The 13814-nt window shown below is 39.8% G+C and overlaps 1 protein-coding gene across 1 annotated transcript in view; it reads right to left on the minus strand.

Annotated features, from left to right (window-relative positions):
• Positions 1-5160: 5160 nt before the first annotated feature.
• The window catches only part of CAPN6 (calpain 6), a 112755-nt gene continuing 104101 nt past the window's right edge, over positions 5161-13814 (minus strand). Inside the window, exons 12-13 of the mRNA XM_075835827.1 lie at positions 11447-11583; positions 5161-9255 (exon numbers count right to left, since the gene is read on the minus strand). Coding sequence (XP_075691942.1) covers positions 9073-9255; positions 11447-11583 — 320 coding nt within the window. The 3' untranslated portion in view covers positions 5161-9072. The remainder of the gene's footprint in view (positions 9256-11446; positions 11584-13814) is intronic.

Genomic DNA, 13814 nt, shown 5'->3' on the forward strand with positions numbered 1-13814 from the left:
TCTGGGGGGGGGGGGGGGGGGGGAGTAGAGAAGCCTTCCTATATTTGGCAATCAAGAAGGGATGGGAGGATGGGACTCTTGTACGCAAGTGTGCATGTGGCCAAAGAGTAACGGATGACTCCAATCCAGTTTGAAACAAAATGAACAGGTTCATTTTGTTTTTTTTATTTCAATGATCATTGGTTAGTTCAATTCAAATTGTTTGTGGTACTATATGTGTGAAGGGCTATCACTGAGCCAGTTGCCCCCCACCCTCCCGACTGTTTTAACTGTAGTGTATACATACTTGTATAGGAGAAAAGCTCTTTTGAGGTATCTAGATTTTTTTTGTAGCCCAAACTTTGTGAACGTGCAGCATCGTACTGAGCCGAATGTTTCTAACAGGCATTTACTATATATGACAAATGGTACAGTTGTTTTTTCTGTAACTGAAATCCCACTGGTGAATTCCTTTACTGTAGGTACGCACTGTATGATCTATGGTACACCCTTTCACAAGTTTTGTAAGTTGGGGATAAAACCGTAAGGAATTGTACTCCTAAAAGTGTCACTTTGTATTCCACGTCCTCTGATCATGTAATGCATTATCCTGCAGGCATATAGATTCTGTGTATGTGGCTATTCTGTCACAAGAAAATAATACATCGACATCTGGAGTTCTAGTTTTACCATTTCTGAGTGAAACGTGTAATTCACAGGGATTTTTCCAGTACTGTGACGGGACAGTTTGTCATTTTTTTGCTAAATTTTCTTCCAACAAAAAGCAGGCTTACTAAATGAAGAGAAATCTGGTGTTCTAAATATGATATATTCCCATTGTCTCAACTGTAACACATTTGCTGTACATTCCTCTTTTTTAGGGCGTGTTATCTGTAAGATACAAAAATGTGTAGTGATCTCATTCTGTAACTTTTTGAAGATTTTTCTTAAATTGGAATTAAGTTATTTATGTTGGATGTACGCTGAGAACACAGGATGGTCTGAATACCTCAGTGTCTAATCTTCTTTTTTTTTTTTTAAGAAAAACAAAAAAATCTTTTGCATTTTATTTTGGGACATTTAAGTTAATTTAAATTGTGGTTGAAGCAATAGAAAATTGAAATATGGATTGTGCATGACTGTGTCTTGAGTGTAAAAATATTGCAGTTTGAAATCTGGACCTGCAGTATTGTGAATAAAAGTTAGAAATGCCATGGCTTGGGGCTATTCATTTATTTAGTCTTTATGCTTAAAGCGTAGCTAATTTTGTAAGAGATTTTCAGAATAAGCTCTCTCATATATCTGTGTACATAAGAAAAAACTGTATTTCTGGCCATTATATGACTTGTATTCTTCATTATTTAGCAGTTTTCCCCTCTGCAGGCTCTCTCTCGAATTCTCAGCTGTCTCAAAGCTAGCGGGTAGAGACTAATGGCTATCATGTCTTCTATACACTGCACACATATAGAGGAGGCGAATCCTGCTCTCTCTCTATCACTATATCTAATAAGCTGCAGCAGCAAGGAGGAGATTATACAGTAATAATTAGTGTAGCCGAGAATCCAGCACTGGGATGACATAGAATCTTACCAGCAGCACGACTATGTCTCTCTCTCTGCTCCTACTTCCTCCCCTGCTCGCCACTCTATAGACTTGCATGCAGCATCTATGTGACACACACTTTTTCTCTCTCTCTCTCTCTCTCTCTCTCTCTCTCTCTCTCTCTCTCTCTCCCTCCCCCTCTCCTGCTCTCCCCCACCCTCTTTATAGACTTGTATAGCAGGCAGGGCGAAGACGCACCCCCACCTTCTGCAGCTGTTTCTTCTGCTTTGTAACTGGGTCAGCCACAGCTTGACAACAGCGGGTTGACAGCAAATCAAAGGATGGCAGACACTTAGTGGTAGTAACTACACGAAGAATTTGCATGTCTAAAACAAAGTTCTATATCAGGTATACTATTAGATTAGCATAAGTTGTTTGAAAAGTTAGTGTCCATTTGAAGTTCAGGAGTCAGTTTAACCGTAATGAACTAGACCAAAAGAATGGGAAGAAAAAAAAGGAATAAAACATTGAAAATCATTTTATTGGAGAGTTTATACCATTTGTAGAACATACTGCATACAAAATAACGTCAAAAGAAATGGTAACCGTGCATAACATGCAAATCTGATCTGCCTAGATCTGGAACCGTATTACTCAATATTTGGCCTAAGGGAGCAAATTAGACATCGATGAGCTGGTACTACTTAGAATCTGTAAATATAAAGTTGTATTATATTGTGAAATACTTAAATACTATACATAATTATAAATATTTTAATAAATCCAATCACTTGCTTTAAAAGGTTTTTTTCAACTCCCCAAAAATATGTTAAGAAGACTTGGTTTTATTAAAACATTTTTTAATATTCAGCTGTTTTTGATTAATCTTGGTCTAAATGATGCTAATGTTCCAGAGGTGACAACCACTACGTGCAACCATTAAGGATAAAATTAACCCAAAATTATCTTCTGATATGTCATAGATACATTTAGAAGATCATACCGCTAATTTGCAGAATAAAATGACTCTAAAGTGCACTTAAAGAGGCTCTGTCACCAGATTTTGCAACCCCTATCTGCTATTGCAGCAGATAGGCGCTGCAATGTAGATAAGAGTAACGTTTTTATTTAAAAAAAACGAGCATTTTTGGCCAAGTTATGACCATTTTTGTAGTTATGCAAATGAGGCTTGCAAAAGTCCAAGTGGGTGTGTTTAAAAGTAAAAGTCCAAGTGGGCGTGTATTATGTGCGTACATCAGGGCGTTTTTAATACTTTTACTAGCTGGGCGTTCTGATGAGAAGTATCATCCACTTCTCTTCAGAACGCCCAGCTTCTGGCAGTGCAGACACACAGCGTGTTCTCGAGAGATCACGCTGTGACGTCACTCACAGGTCCTGCATCGTGTCGGACGAGCGAGGACACATCGGCACCAGAGGCTACAGTTGATTCTGCAGCAGCATCAGCGTTTGCAGGTAAGTCGATGTAGCTACTTACCTGCAAACGCTGATGCTGCTGCAGAATCAACTGTAGCCTCTGGTGCCGATGTGGCCGACGCGATGCAGGACCTGTGAGTGACGTCACAGATCTGCACTGCCAGAAGCTGGGCGTTCTGAAGAGAAGTGGATGATACTTCTCATCAGAACGCCCAGCTAGTAAAAGTATTAAAAACGCCCCGATGTACGCACATAATACACGCCCAGTTGTACTTTTGCAAGCCTCATTTGCATAACTACAAAAATCGTCATAACTTGGCCAAAAATACTCGTTTTAAAAAAATAAAAACGTCACTGTAATCTACATTGCAGCGCCTATCTGCTGCAATAGCAGATAGGGGTTGCAAAATCTGGTGACAGAGCCTCTTTAAACCCTTTTGGCACTGCTGATGTATTTCTGTTACTGGAGATCTGAAACAACATGCTGAGCAGACTGCCATTGATTTGAATGGACCTTTGCTTAGAGTGTTATATCGGATATTTGGATATATTTTAGAAAAAAAACACAGGAATGGATCCAAAAGCAGGAGATTCTTGGATCAATTTCTGGTTTTAGCTAAAAAAAAAAAAAAAATATACCAAAAATTGTGTCTGAGATTCCAGCCTTAGGAACTTTTTCCCAGCTATTTCCTATTTTAAGGGGAAATGCTGGCACAGTGACATACATATATTTCTTGACCCTCCTGAGTTTTAAGGAACTTAAACAGGTTTTCGGAGTTATTCCAAAGAGTCCCAGGGGTAGAAGGGATGCACTAAAAAAAATAAAAATTACCTCACAGATCCCCAGCGTTCCAAGTGCTGCCGCTCTGATCCCAGCCGCCGCTTATTATTGACATAGCTGTAACGATGACGTGCCCGTATATCTATGTGATCTCTGCAGCCAATCATTGGCCTCCGCAATCCTGTGCCTTATACCCACTAAGACCAGTGATTGACTGCAGCGATCACGTGGGTATACAAGCACGCCATCGCTGCAGCCATGTCAATAAACAAGGGATGATCGGAGAGTGGCACTGGAACACCAGAATTCTGTGAGGTGATTTTTTTTCCATCAGTTTTTTACATATTCTGGTGGATGTATGCAGAACAACTCTGATACTTTCATATAAAAATAATTATTTTTGTTCTAGAGGCAATGGTTACACTATATCACAGTATTGATTGTTGTTGGATAAAGCAATGAAATGTATATAATGGAGTATGATAAATTCATACATTTTAGAGCAGCTTGAAAGGGTTTATTACAGTCTACCCTAAGTGTGTTGCTAGCAAACACTGGTACTTCCAAAACCATTTAGTGTGAATAGTGGTCTTATGCCGCAGCGCAATTCAATATTTACTTTATGAATAGACCTAATTGTAATGCACAAGTGCATATTCAGGTCCCATGGGCACGGAAGGCCGCGGACAGCCGTCCGCATTTGCTGACCATGCTGCCATTAGAAAGTATGGGAGAGAGGTCCATAAAATAAAAAAAATAGGACATGTCCTATTTTTTACGAAAGGTTTCTACGGCACGGACATCTTCCCGTAAACATATGGCAAGGTGTCAGTTGGCCATAGAGATTAATGGGTTCGTAATTACGGACGAAATCTAAGGTTGTGTGCATGGGGGTCTCAGGTAATGCTTTGAGTGACAGATTGGTGGGTGTGGGCAGCAGAAGAAATGTGTATGTCTGTGTAGTCTAAAGGTATGTGCACCTTTGGTCATGTATCTATGTAACTGGGAGGTTGATTTTGCACAATGTTGTTGGCTGAGTTCTGTATTGCTTATTTTATTTTAAATGATCTACTTTCTCTGACATACCTATTTGTGGGAATTGCATGTGACGTATGCAGCTCAGAAGTCTCCTACATATATAATATGCTGTGTGTGTAAACAACTCTAGGATGCTCTGAATGCAATAAACAATAATACACCTCGCTAAAACACATATTACACTTATACACTGCTATCATTCAATAATTCAAAAACAAAATATGTATTGTAATTTACTACTGACTTTAAAATAATCCTATTTTGTAAAATATTTTTTAACAATAAAATCTAACTCCAAGTACCATATAACCAATATGAAGGAGGAAAATGAATATAATTATATAAATAAATGTAGAAATAGTTTGAATATATTACAGAAATGTTCTTACTATTATCATTATATTGAGTATACAGTGGATATAAAAAGTCTACACACCCCTGTTAAAATAGGTTTTTGTCATGCCAAAAGACCAGTAAAACATGAATAGCTTCAGAACTTTTCCCACCTTTAACTTGACCCATAATCTGTACCATTCTATTGAAAAACAAACTGATTTAATTTAGAGGGGAAATATAAAAAGATTTTCCTGACATTTTCTTTGTTGCATGTGACCACAAAAGCCATGGTCCGTAAAGAGCTTACAACACATATCACAAAGGGATCTGATTGTTGAAAGGCGTCAGTCAGGAGAAGGGTACCAAAGAATTTCCAAGGCATTATATATAACATGGAACACAGTGAAGACAGATTACATTTGGCACAACAGTGACGTTATCAAGAACTGGACGTCCCTCAAAGCTTGATGAAAAGACCAGATGAAAATTGGTCCGGGAGGCTACCAAGAGGCCTAAAGCAACATTAAAGGAGCTGCAGGACTTTCTGGCAGGTACTGCTTGTGTAGTGCATGTGACAACAATCTCCCGTATTCTTCATATGTCTGGGCTGTGGGGGGAGGGTGGCAAGACGGAAGCCTTTTCTAACCATGAAAAACATCCAAGCCCGGCTATGTTTTGCAAAGACCTACATCAAGTCTGCCAAAAGCATGTGGGAAAACGTGTTATGGCCTGATGAGACCAAGGTTGAACTTTTTGGCCATAATTCCAAAAGGTATGTTTGGCGCAAAGCCAACACTGCACATTGCCAAAAGAACACCATACCCACAGTGAAGCATGGTGGAGGCAGCATTATGCTTTGGGGCTTTTTCTGCAGCTGGAACTGGGGCTTGAGTCAAGGTGGAGGGATTTATGAACAGTTCCAAATATCAGTCAATATGGGCACAAAACCTGCAGGCCTCTGCTAAAAGATGAAGAAAAATTTTACCTTTCAGCACAACAACGACCCAAAGCATGCATCCAAATCAATAAAAGAATGGCTTCACCAGAAGATCAACATTTTGGAATGGCCCAGCCTGAGCCCAGACCCGAATCCTATTGAAAATCTGTGGGGTGACCTGAAGAGGGCTGTGCACAGGAGATGCCCTCGCAATCTGACAGATTTGGAGCGCTTTTGCAAGGAGGAGTGGGCAACAATTGCCAAGTCAAGATGTGCATTTTAACAAGGGTGTGTAGACATTTTATATCCACTGTATATCGATGCTGCACTTACCAATAGTTTAATTGATCTATTATTATACTGGTGTCCATATTTTAGTGTTACAAGTGGTTTATAAAAAGTGTGGAGAACAGTGTACTAAAGAAAAAAGTAAACAATGCAACACATGCAAACATTGAATATATAGATTATTTTACATTGCATTCTATATTTACTAAAATTAAAATGTAAGTTCTTAGAGCAGATTTTGATCCAATTGTGTGAGCCCACCTGCCACAACAAGGCGACCTCTTTTGAGTGGTTCCCTAATCTAAACGGACACCTCTCGCTTGGGCTTAAACCTACAAAACAAACTCTGGCTAGTTAGAAACCAGCTCAATTCTAAATAAAACCAGCCTTGGGCAGATCAGAGGAGTGCACAACCAAAATGGAGGCCGTCAATACCAAATGTACAACACAAAAAATAACAAGTTTGGTCAGAACATCCTAACAAAATTAAATAAATGTGCAAGAGCACGTACGTTGTGTGAGTGCAAATAGTACAAATAAAAAACAATGCGACAGCAGTATGCAAGCGCGAAGATGTACAGACACATTGAATATATACAGTAGTTTATTTTAAATTGCATTACTGCTATATTTACTATACTTACAAATGTGAGGTTCAATGTTCACATTTTGATCAAATTGTGTGAGCCTACTTGCCACCACAGGGCAACCTCTTAAGTGGGTCCATAACCTAAACCGTGTACTAAAGGGTATCATTGTTCTAAAGACAACCTACAAACATTGGAATCTTCAACCAACTTTTAAAAAATGCCCAGAGCGGGATAAAAATAAAGGCGTTTGACAAAACGTTCAATTTTTCGTGTGTTTCAGTGAGTGTGTACAGTTCCATTCAAGCTTCTCCTTACTGCACCCTGCGCAGGGGGGAGGAGCTTGAATGGAGCGACGGTCAAGCATGTGTCCACTGCTACACTCACTGTCTATGAGAAAAACGGAAACAGCCAAGCAATAAACTCGGCGGTTTCCCCCTCATTCCCATAGACATTGAATGTAGCAGCAGCGTACATGCTCTACCACCACTCCATTCAATGCCCTCCTCATTGTGGTTGAACAGTGAGGAATGGGGGTTCGGGACCCAGATTCTCATGATCGGTGGGGTTTGGTGATAATTTATGATTTTGGGAAAACCCCTTTAATGACAATGCAGATCCCACAGAGTGAAAGTGCAACTCCTCTGTAATTACCTTGTTTGTTCATATAAAGTATATATGTCAAGATATATATATATATTTTTCTTTCTTTTCTTGTTTTCAATCACTGCTTCTTCAGAAGACATCATATGATTGTAAACAGCCATAATGGTACATCCTGCCAAGACGTAACCGAGAATAAGATGTATCCAATCATCCTGAAGCAAATTGGACAGATTTACTAATTAAAATGCGCAAAAATTCTGGCACACATGATGTGTTTTATACACTTTGCAACTACCCGAAAAGGGGGCTTTGCTACTGTAAAGTGAAGTGTGGCTTAAGATGTGCCAAAGTTTTGGCACATTAAAAAGCGGTCTAAAGTAAGCTAACCAAGAGGTGGTATAACTAGACAAAGTATCTAAAGCTGCGCGAATGTAATCATCCAGCATGAGCGCTTGTGATAAATTTGGCGCTTCTAGTCTAATTCTAAGCTATCTAAATTTAAGGTCGTATCCGGAAATCTGCACTAATGTCTTCAGCATATTTGGCAATAAAATTAGGTGCAGTAAACATTCGCTATTCCAGAACTGTCCAAAACAGGTAACCTATTCCATCAGCTTTTGGTGTATTGTAACACTGGGATGGGGGTATCACAAGAAATGCAAAGGAAAAATTGGTGGAATTGCGCTAAATAGCATTCCATTTCCAAAGAACATTAAAAAATAGAAGAACTGCCCATGGCAACTATCTTTTTACGTTTAAATAGTTCTTATCTCCCCAATGGAGGGAACTTACAAAAACAGATGCGTCGTCCATCACAGTGCATGGAAGACACCTTTTAAGGAATATGAGGCACACTTCAAAACAACTCCACGTTTCAATAAAAAAAAGTGTTGGTAAAACAAGGTAAATCTGTCGGCGTGCAACTGTGGAGCTACATCCATTATGTCCTATGCAGTTTAGTATATGTAGGAAAAAAATGGTGCAGGGGTTTCATAAATATATAGTTCTGGCCCAATGCCATAGTTATTAACACTCTCTTGGAAGATGACTGATAAAGCTTGCCGTTTGCTTTTGCTCTTTAAATTTTCTGGTTCAGTTTCGGGATCTGATAATGGAAAGCTTGGAAATGAGAGTAGTACAACCCCTGAGGGCTTGTATCACCTTCCCTTATGTTAGGTTACCTTCATGAAGTGGGTTGAAACTAGAAAATAAGCTACATAAGTAGATATTGAATATTCGCCCTCTATGAGCACAAAATAGACATGATGAATATTTGACACTTTTAGGCTCCTGGCATGTTGTAACCAATATTTCAGTATTTCTTTACGTTCCTCTTGCTAAACCCATAAGCCTTGATAAACTAGAATAGGGAACTTGGCATATTTTTATGGTCTTCTCAGATGACTTAAAAATACCAGCTGTGCTCAGCAGCACCAACACAATCACTAGTCCCGGTGCATGCGAGCCGAGAGGACGTCATCTACTCAGGCATGTCAGACCGTCTCTAGCTCGCAGCTCTGTCTGTGCCCGGGAGACTCTCACATTCACAGTTCAAGCAGGTCATCAGAGGAGACAACCTTGACATTTATCCGGCCTGGCATCTCCTGCGCTGCTCGCCCATCCTTGTTGTGCAGCTGGAGACTCTGCTCTTCTACTGGGTCATCAGGCAATGCAGCCAGGAGCACTTGGCCCAAGAACTGGTCACACATGATCTTCCTCCCCCAGACCTGAGATTCAAAGTAGAAGAAACTGTCTTTATGTTAAATGAATGCAGCAAATACTGTCTTAGTTATTGCCTTTGGGATTCACATACCATGCTGTGATTCAGTAAAATAATTCTAGGGCGCTGCAAACAATGGAGCAAGCATGAGCACAGGAAAATCTATATTTAAAAATATTCTAAATGAAACGAATGACAGAATGGCTATTAAAATCAATGACTAGCAGCAAAAACACTAACAAAGGTCTCATTACGACGGGAGAATTGTACCCGTGTTATACAGGACTGTAACATTGATTAATTATATTCACTATAGGCTACCAATAACTGATCAGCGGGGGGCCAAGCATTGTGGCCCCTTCACCGTGCTGATTGGTGGGGGTCCCGGTGGTTGTTCCTCCATCTTTTAAAAATTGTCTACCAGTGCCTAAATAAAGTTTCTATCATTATGTCATAGTCTTGGTATTTTTTCGTAGTAATTGTACAATAGGTTGACAAATTTCTTGCAAGTACCAGATAGTAATGAACGGGATATGTACATAAGCCAAATCGTTCACCATGTGAATCTCGGGAAATCAAATGTAATGCTTTGTTATTCATTCCAGGTAGATGTGAGTGAATTGTTCGCCCTACTCAGGTTTAATCGAATTGCAAAATGGTTTGCCGGCCGTAGTATACAATGGGAAAAAAGATCTTCCTATTATTCTCAAAAGTGAATCTCAAGAATGGCACATTAATTCACCTAATGAATCCTTATGGCTGGCAAATCGTGAACGATTTTGCGAATCAGAGGAAGTATTTGCTCACCTGTAAATCAAAGTCTCACAATCCCTCCAAGGGGCCATTAAGAGGGGGAAATTAGTTACATGTGTTCAAACCCTTAGGGCTCGCCCACACGTAGTGGAATTGCTGCGTATTTTCCTTACTGAATCTGTCTAATAAATATATATATATATATATATATATATATATATATATATATATATATATATGCTGCAGCAGCATGGAGGACATTACACAGCAGTAATGAGTAGCTGACAATCCAGCACTGGTGTGAGATTTACATTTTACCAGCGGCATCGCTGTGTGTTTCACTCTGCTCCTGCTTCCTCCCCTTTGCACTCTCCCCTCTCCATAGATTTTCATGCAGCGTGTGTGTTTGCTGACTCACTCTCTCTCTGCTCCCTTTTCCTGCCCCCCTCCTCTTTCCATTGACTTGTATGGACGGGCAGTAAAGGGACACATCCCCACCTTCTGCAGAAGTCAATTCTGCTCTGTCACCAGGGTCGGCCATTGCTTGACAACAGGGGGTGGACAGCAGATTACAGGAAGGGAGACACCTAGCGGCAGTATCTTCACACAGAATTTGCATGGATAAAAAGACTATATTTTAACAGTAATTAGATTACAAAGTTGATCTTTATTAGGTATACTATTAGATCCGCATAAGTTGTTTGAAAAGTTATTGTCCATTTAATTTCACTTACTGTACAACAGCATAATACAAATTTTATTCCATTCATTTACACTGTTAATTTTAGAATTCGACTATTTGCCCTTGGATCAGACTGCAGATTTTTTTTCCATACAGTTTAGCTCTAACTGTGTAGCTATAATCTTAGCTCCAACAATGCCTAGATCCCTGATGGTAGGAAAACAATTGGAAAGGCGCAAATTACATTTATTTTAATTTTATTTTTTGATGGGGGGAGGGGTGACAGGCCTGGAGGTCAAGCCACAAAAGAATTTAAAGCCCCTTTGATGTTTCAGCGACAAAATATTGTAAATTATATATATATATATATATATATATATATATATATATATATATATATATATATATATATATATAATACAAATATAGAGAATGACCCACACTAGAAGTTTCTATTTAATCAGATTTTAAAGGTTCTTGGGGTGACAGCAGGTCTTGACAATACAAAATCCCATATGGGAAAAGGTTCGTCAAGCTACGGGATCACCCAGGTTTACCATCTTCTCTATTGGAAATAGAGCGCGTCCGGGGGGTACAACGTGCAAAATGTTGAGAGAGCACTTTTATCCTTTTTGAAATGCATAAGAAAATGCTTGGGCCCTTTTGCAAATTTTCTTTGCCAAAGATAGAGAAATTCCCCCACTGTCTCATCTTTTCCACGTTGTTATAGAACAAAATTGAATTTGGTAATATGACGCATTACCTGAATGGAAATTGGAAGACTCATTTTCCTACGGTAGAAAAGCACTTTCATATCAATGACAGCGTTGGTTGTAATTTTGTGGACTTCAGATCGAACACTCTCATTTTCACATTTGATAATAATGTACAGATCAGCCCCTGGAATCAAGTACAAGACATTTACCACATGTGATACACAATAATATACCAGTAACATTAGTGAGAAGAGTCCTTCCAATGACAAAGAAGTCTGTGTTCTATCAGATCACTTGTTATAATAAATCTGAAAGGGGTTTTCTTGGACTGGAACATTGAAGGCCTATTCTCAGGATAGGTCATCAATGTTTGATCGGTGGGGGATCTACCACCAGGACCCCCACGATCAGTGCAATGAAGGGGCAGCCGCGCTTGCATTGTTTGCATACTGACAGTGGCGTGTTCGTACAAGCGGCTGTGTCTGGTACTTCAGCACGTTCCATTCAAGTGAAGCACAGGAACTGATCGGCAGGGAATATGCAGAACCAGTTTAATGTGCTTGTTGCATTTTTCCCTAAAAAAATAAATAAATTCCTGGAAACATAGGCTTCTGAAGTCCTAATATTGTATTCAGCCATTTATGATTTATCTAGGACTCCTACATGGGAACCAGATGTCAGCAGCTTTTATGGTATTCAGACTTCTGCAGCACGTGAATGGCGTGCTCTAAATCTGTGATTGTGACTGTATATAGCTGATGGGCCAAACTATGGGCATTGGAGGGGTACCAACAAGTCAATCTGCCTCAGTCATGGTATTGAGATGCAGGGCTAAAGCAGGCAACTGAATCTATGACCCAGTGTGAGAAAAGTCTTTCTCCGACTATGTAGTTGAAAGCAATAGAGCTTCAATAATTATAGTGTTAAGTGGTATATAGTAGGGAAGAAAGGGCTTCAAGGCATACATTACAGATAAATCCATATAACCAGAGAGAAAAATAAGCACATGCTTTGCAGCAGCTGACAGACATATATTTTCTGTAAGTTTGCCTCTATTAAAGGGCTTTTCCAAGTTTATGAAATACACAGAAAATTACCTATATGTGTCAGAATGATCACCAGATGACGCCACCATAGCTCAGAAGTAGGTATTTTTATAATGTTACCCAGCTGTCACGGGGTCCGTAGAAGTAGTGACCGTCACAGGGTCTATAGTAGATGGTGTGGACCTACTGTGTTTCCAACAGATTTGGCGTAGGGCTAAACTGGAAAGCAGAGTTTAAAAGATAGCAAGGTCTTTAACCACCGTACAGAGATGTGGACTTGGCTGCTAGTATGCCCAGGTCACTACCCCCACAGTAGTCTCTGTTGGCAGTGGTCAACATGGACAGGCAAAATCGAATTACAGCAGATAAGATTCAGGGTCCGGTGTTAAAAAAGGGTCTCACTCAAAAATCCACAAAGATACTATAAAGTTCCAACATAGTCTTATGCCTCAGAAGTACCAATGGCGAAACGTGCGTGTGGCAAGTGGTAGCTAGCTTGGTCTGTATACCTTACTTTATTTGTTACAATATGTGTTTATGTCTTTGTACCAATGACTATGCATATTAATATATGTGATAACTGTGTGGGCATGTTACACTTGGGTTTTTACATTTGACTTAATATGCTTTGCACTTTGCACCTTATTGTATTTACTCTACATTTAGGCATCTATTTATCCTTGATGCTATGTACCACAATTAGTGTGTGCGACCTCCTTTTGGTGTTTATTGTATGTTTTAACTAATAAAGTATGTGATTCTTGAAGCGCAATGTGTGTAGTGAGGTTCAGGATTAGCGTAGGTCAGGGCCAGAGACGTTCAGCAAAGCCATAGATCAGGGCAAACGATCATCACAGTAAACAGCCAAAAGGTCAGGGCAATTTGCAGACAGGGATAGTCAAATTCAAGCAGGGTCAGTAATAGTAAATCCAATAGAAAACACAGGAGAGCAGAACTAGCAAGCTAGACAAACAAACCTAATTGCTCACCATGGAGCACAGTAGGAGGTTACTTTTTATACTTAGGAAAGCTGGGTAGAAATTGAGGCAGCAGCAGGGGAGAGCATCGTCAGGGAAGGCTGCCAACAGCATAGAGTGAAGGAGAGTTGCAGCGCAATCCAGGAGCCAGAAGATGTAACGGACTGGTAAGTACATGGCGGTAGGAGTGGGCAGCGGCCATTACACCAGCTCTGTGCAGCACTGCTGATTTAATTTTGTTATGACTTGCAGTGGGCAGGATTACGCTATAAAGGACTACAGTTTCCATGGTTCCTCTCCGCCCTCACAGACATCTATATTTACAGCTGCCTGAATGCCCCTCTATTACGAGGTGTAAGGTGGTGCTGTAATTAATGTATGCTACTAAGACA

The sequence above is a fragment of the Rhinoderma darwinii genome, chromosome 8 (genome assembly GCF_050947455.1).
Source record: "Rhinoderma darwinii isolate aRhiDar2 chromosome 8, aRhiDar2.hap1, whole genome shotgun sequence".
In the NCBI taxonomy this organism is placed as follows: domain Eukaryota; kingdom Metazoa; phylum Chordata; class Amphibia; order Anura; family Rhinodermatidae; genus Rhinoderma; species Rhinoderma darwinii.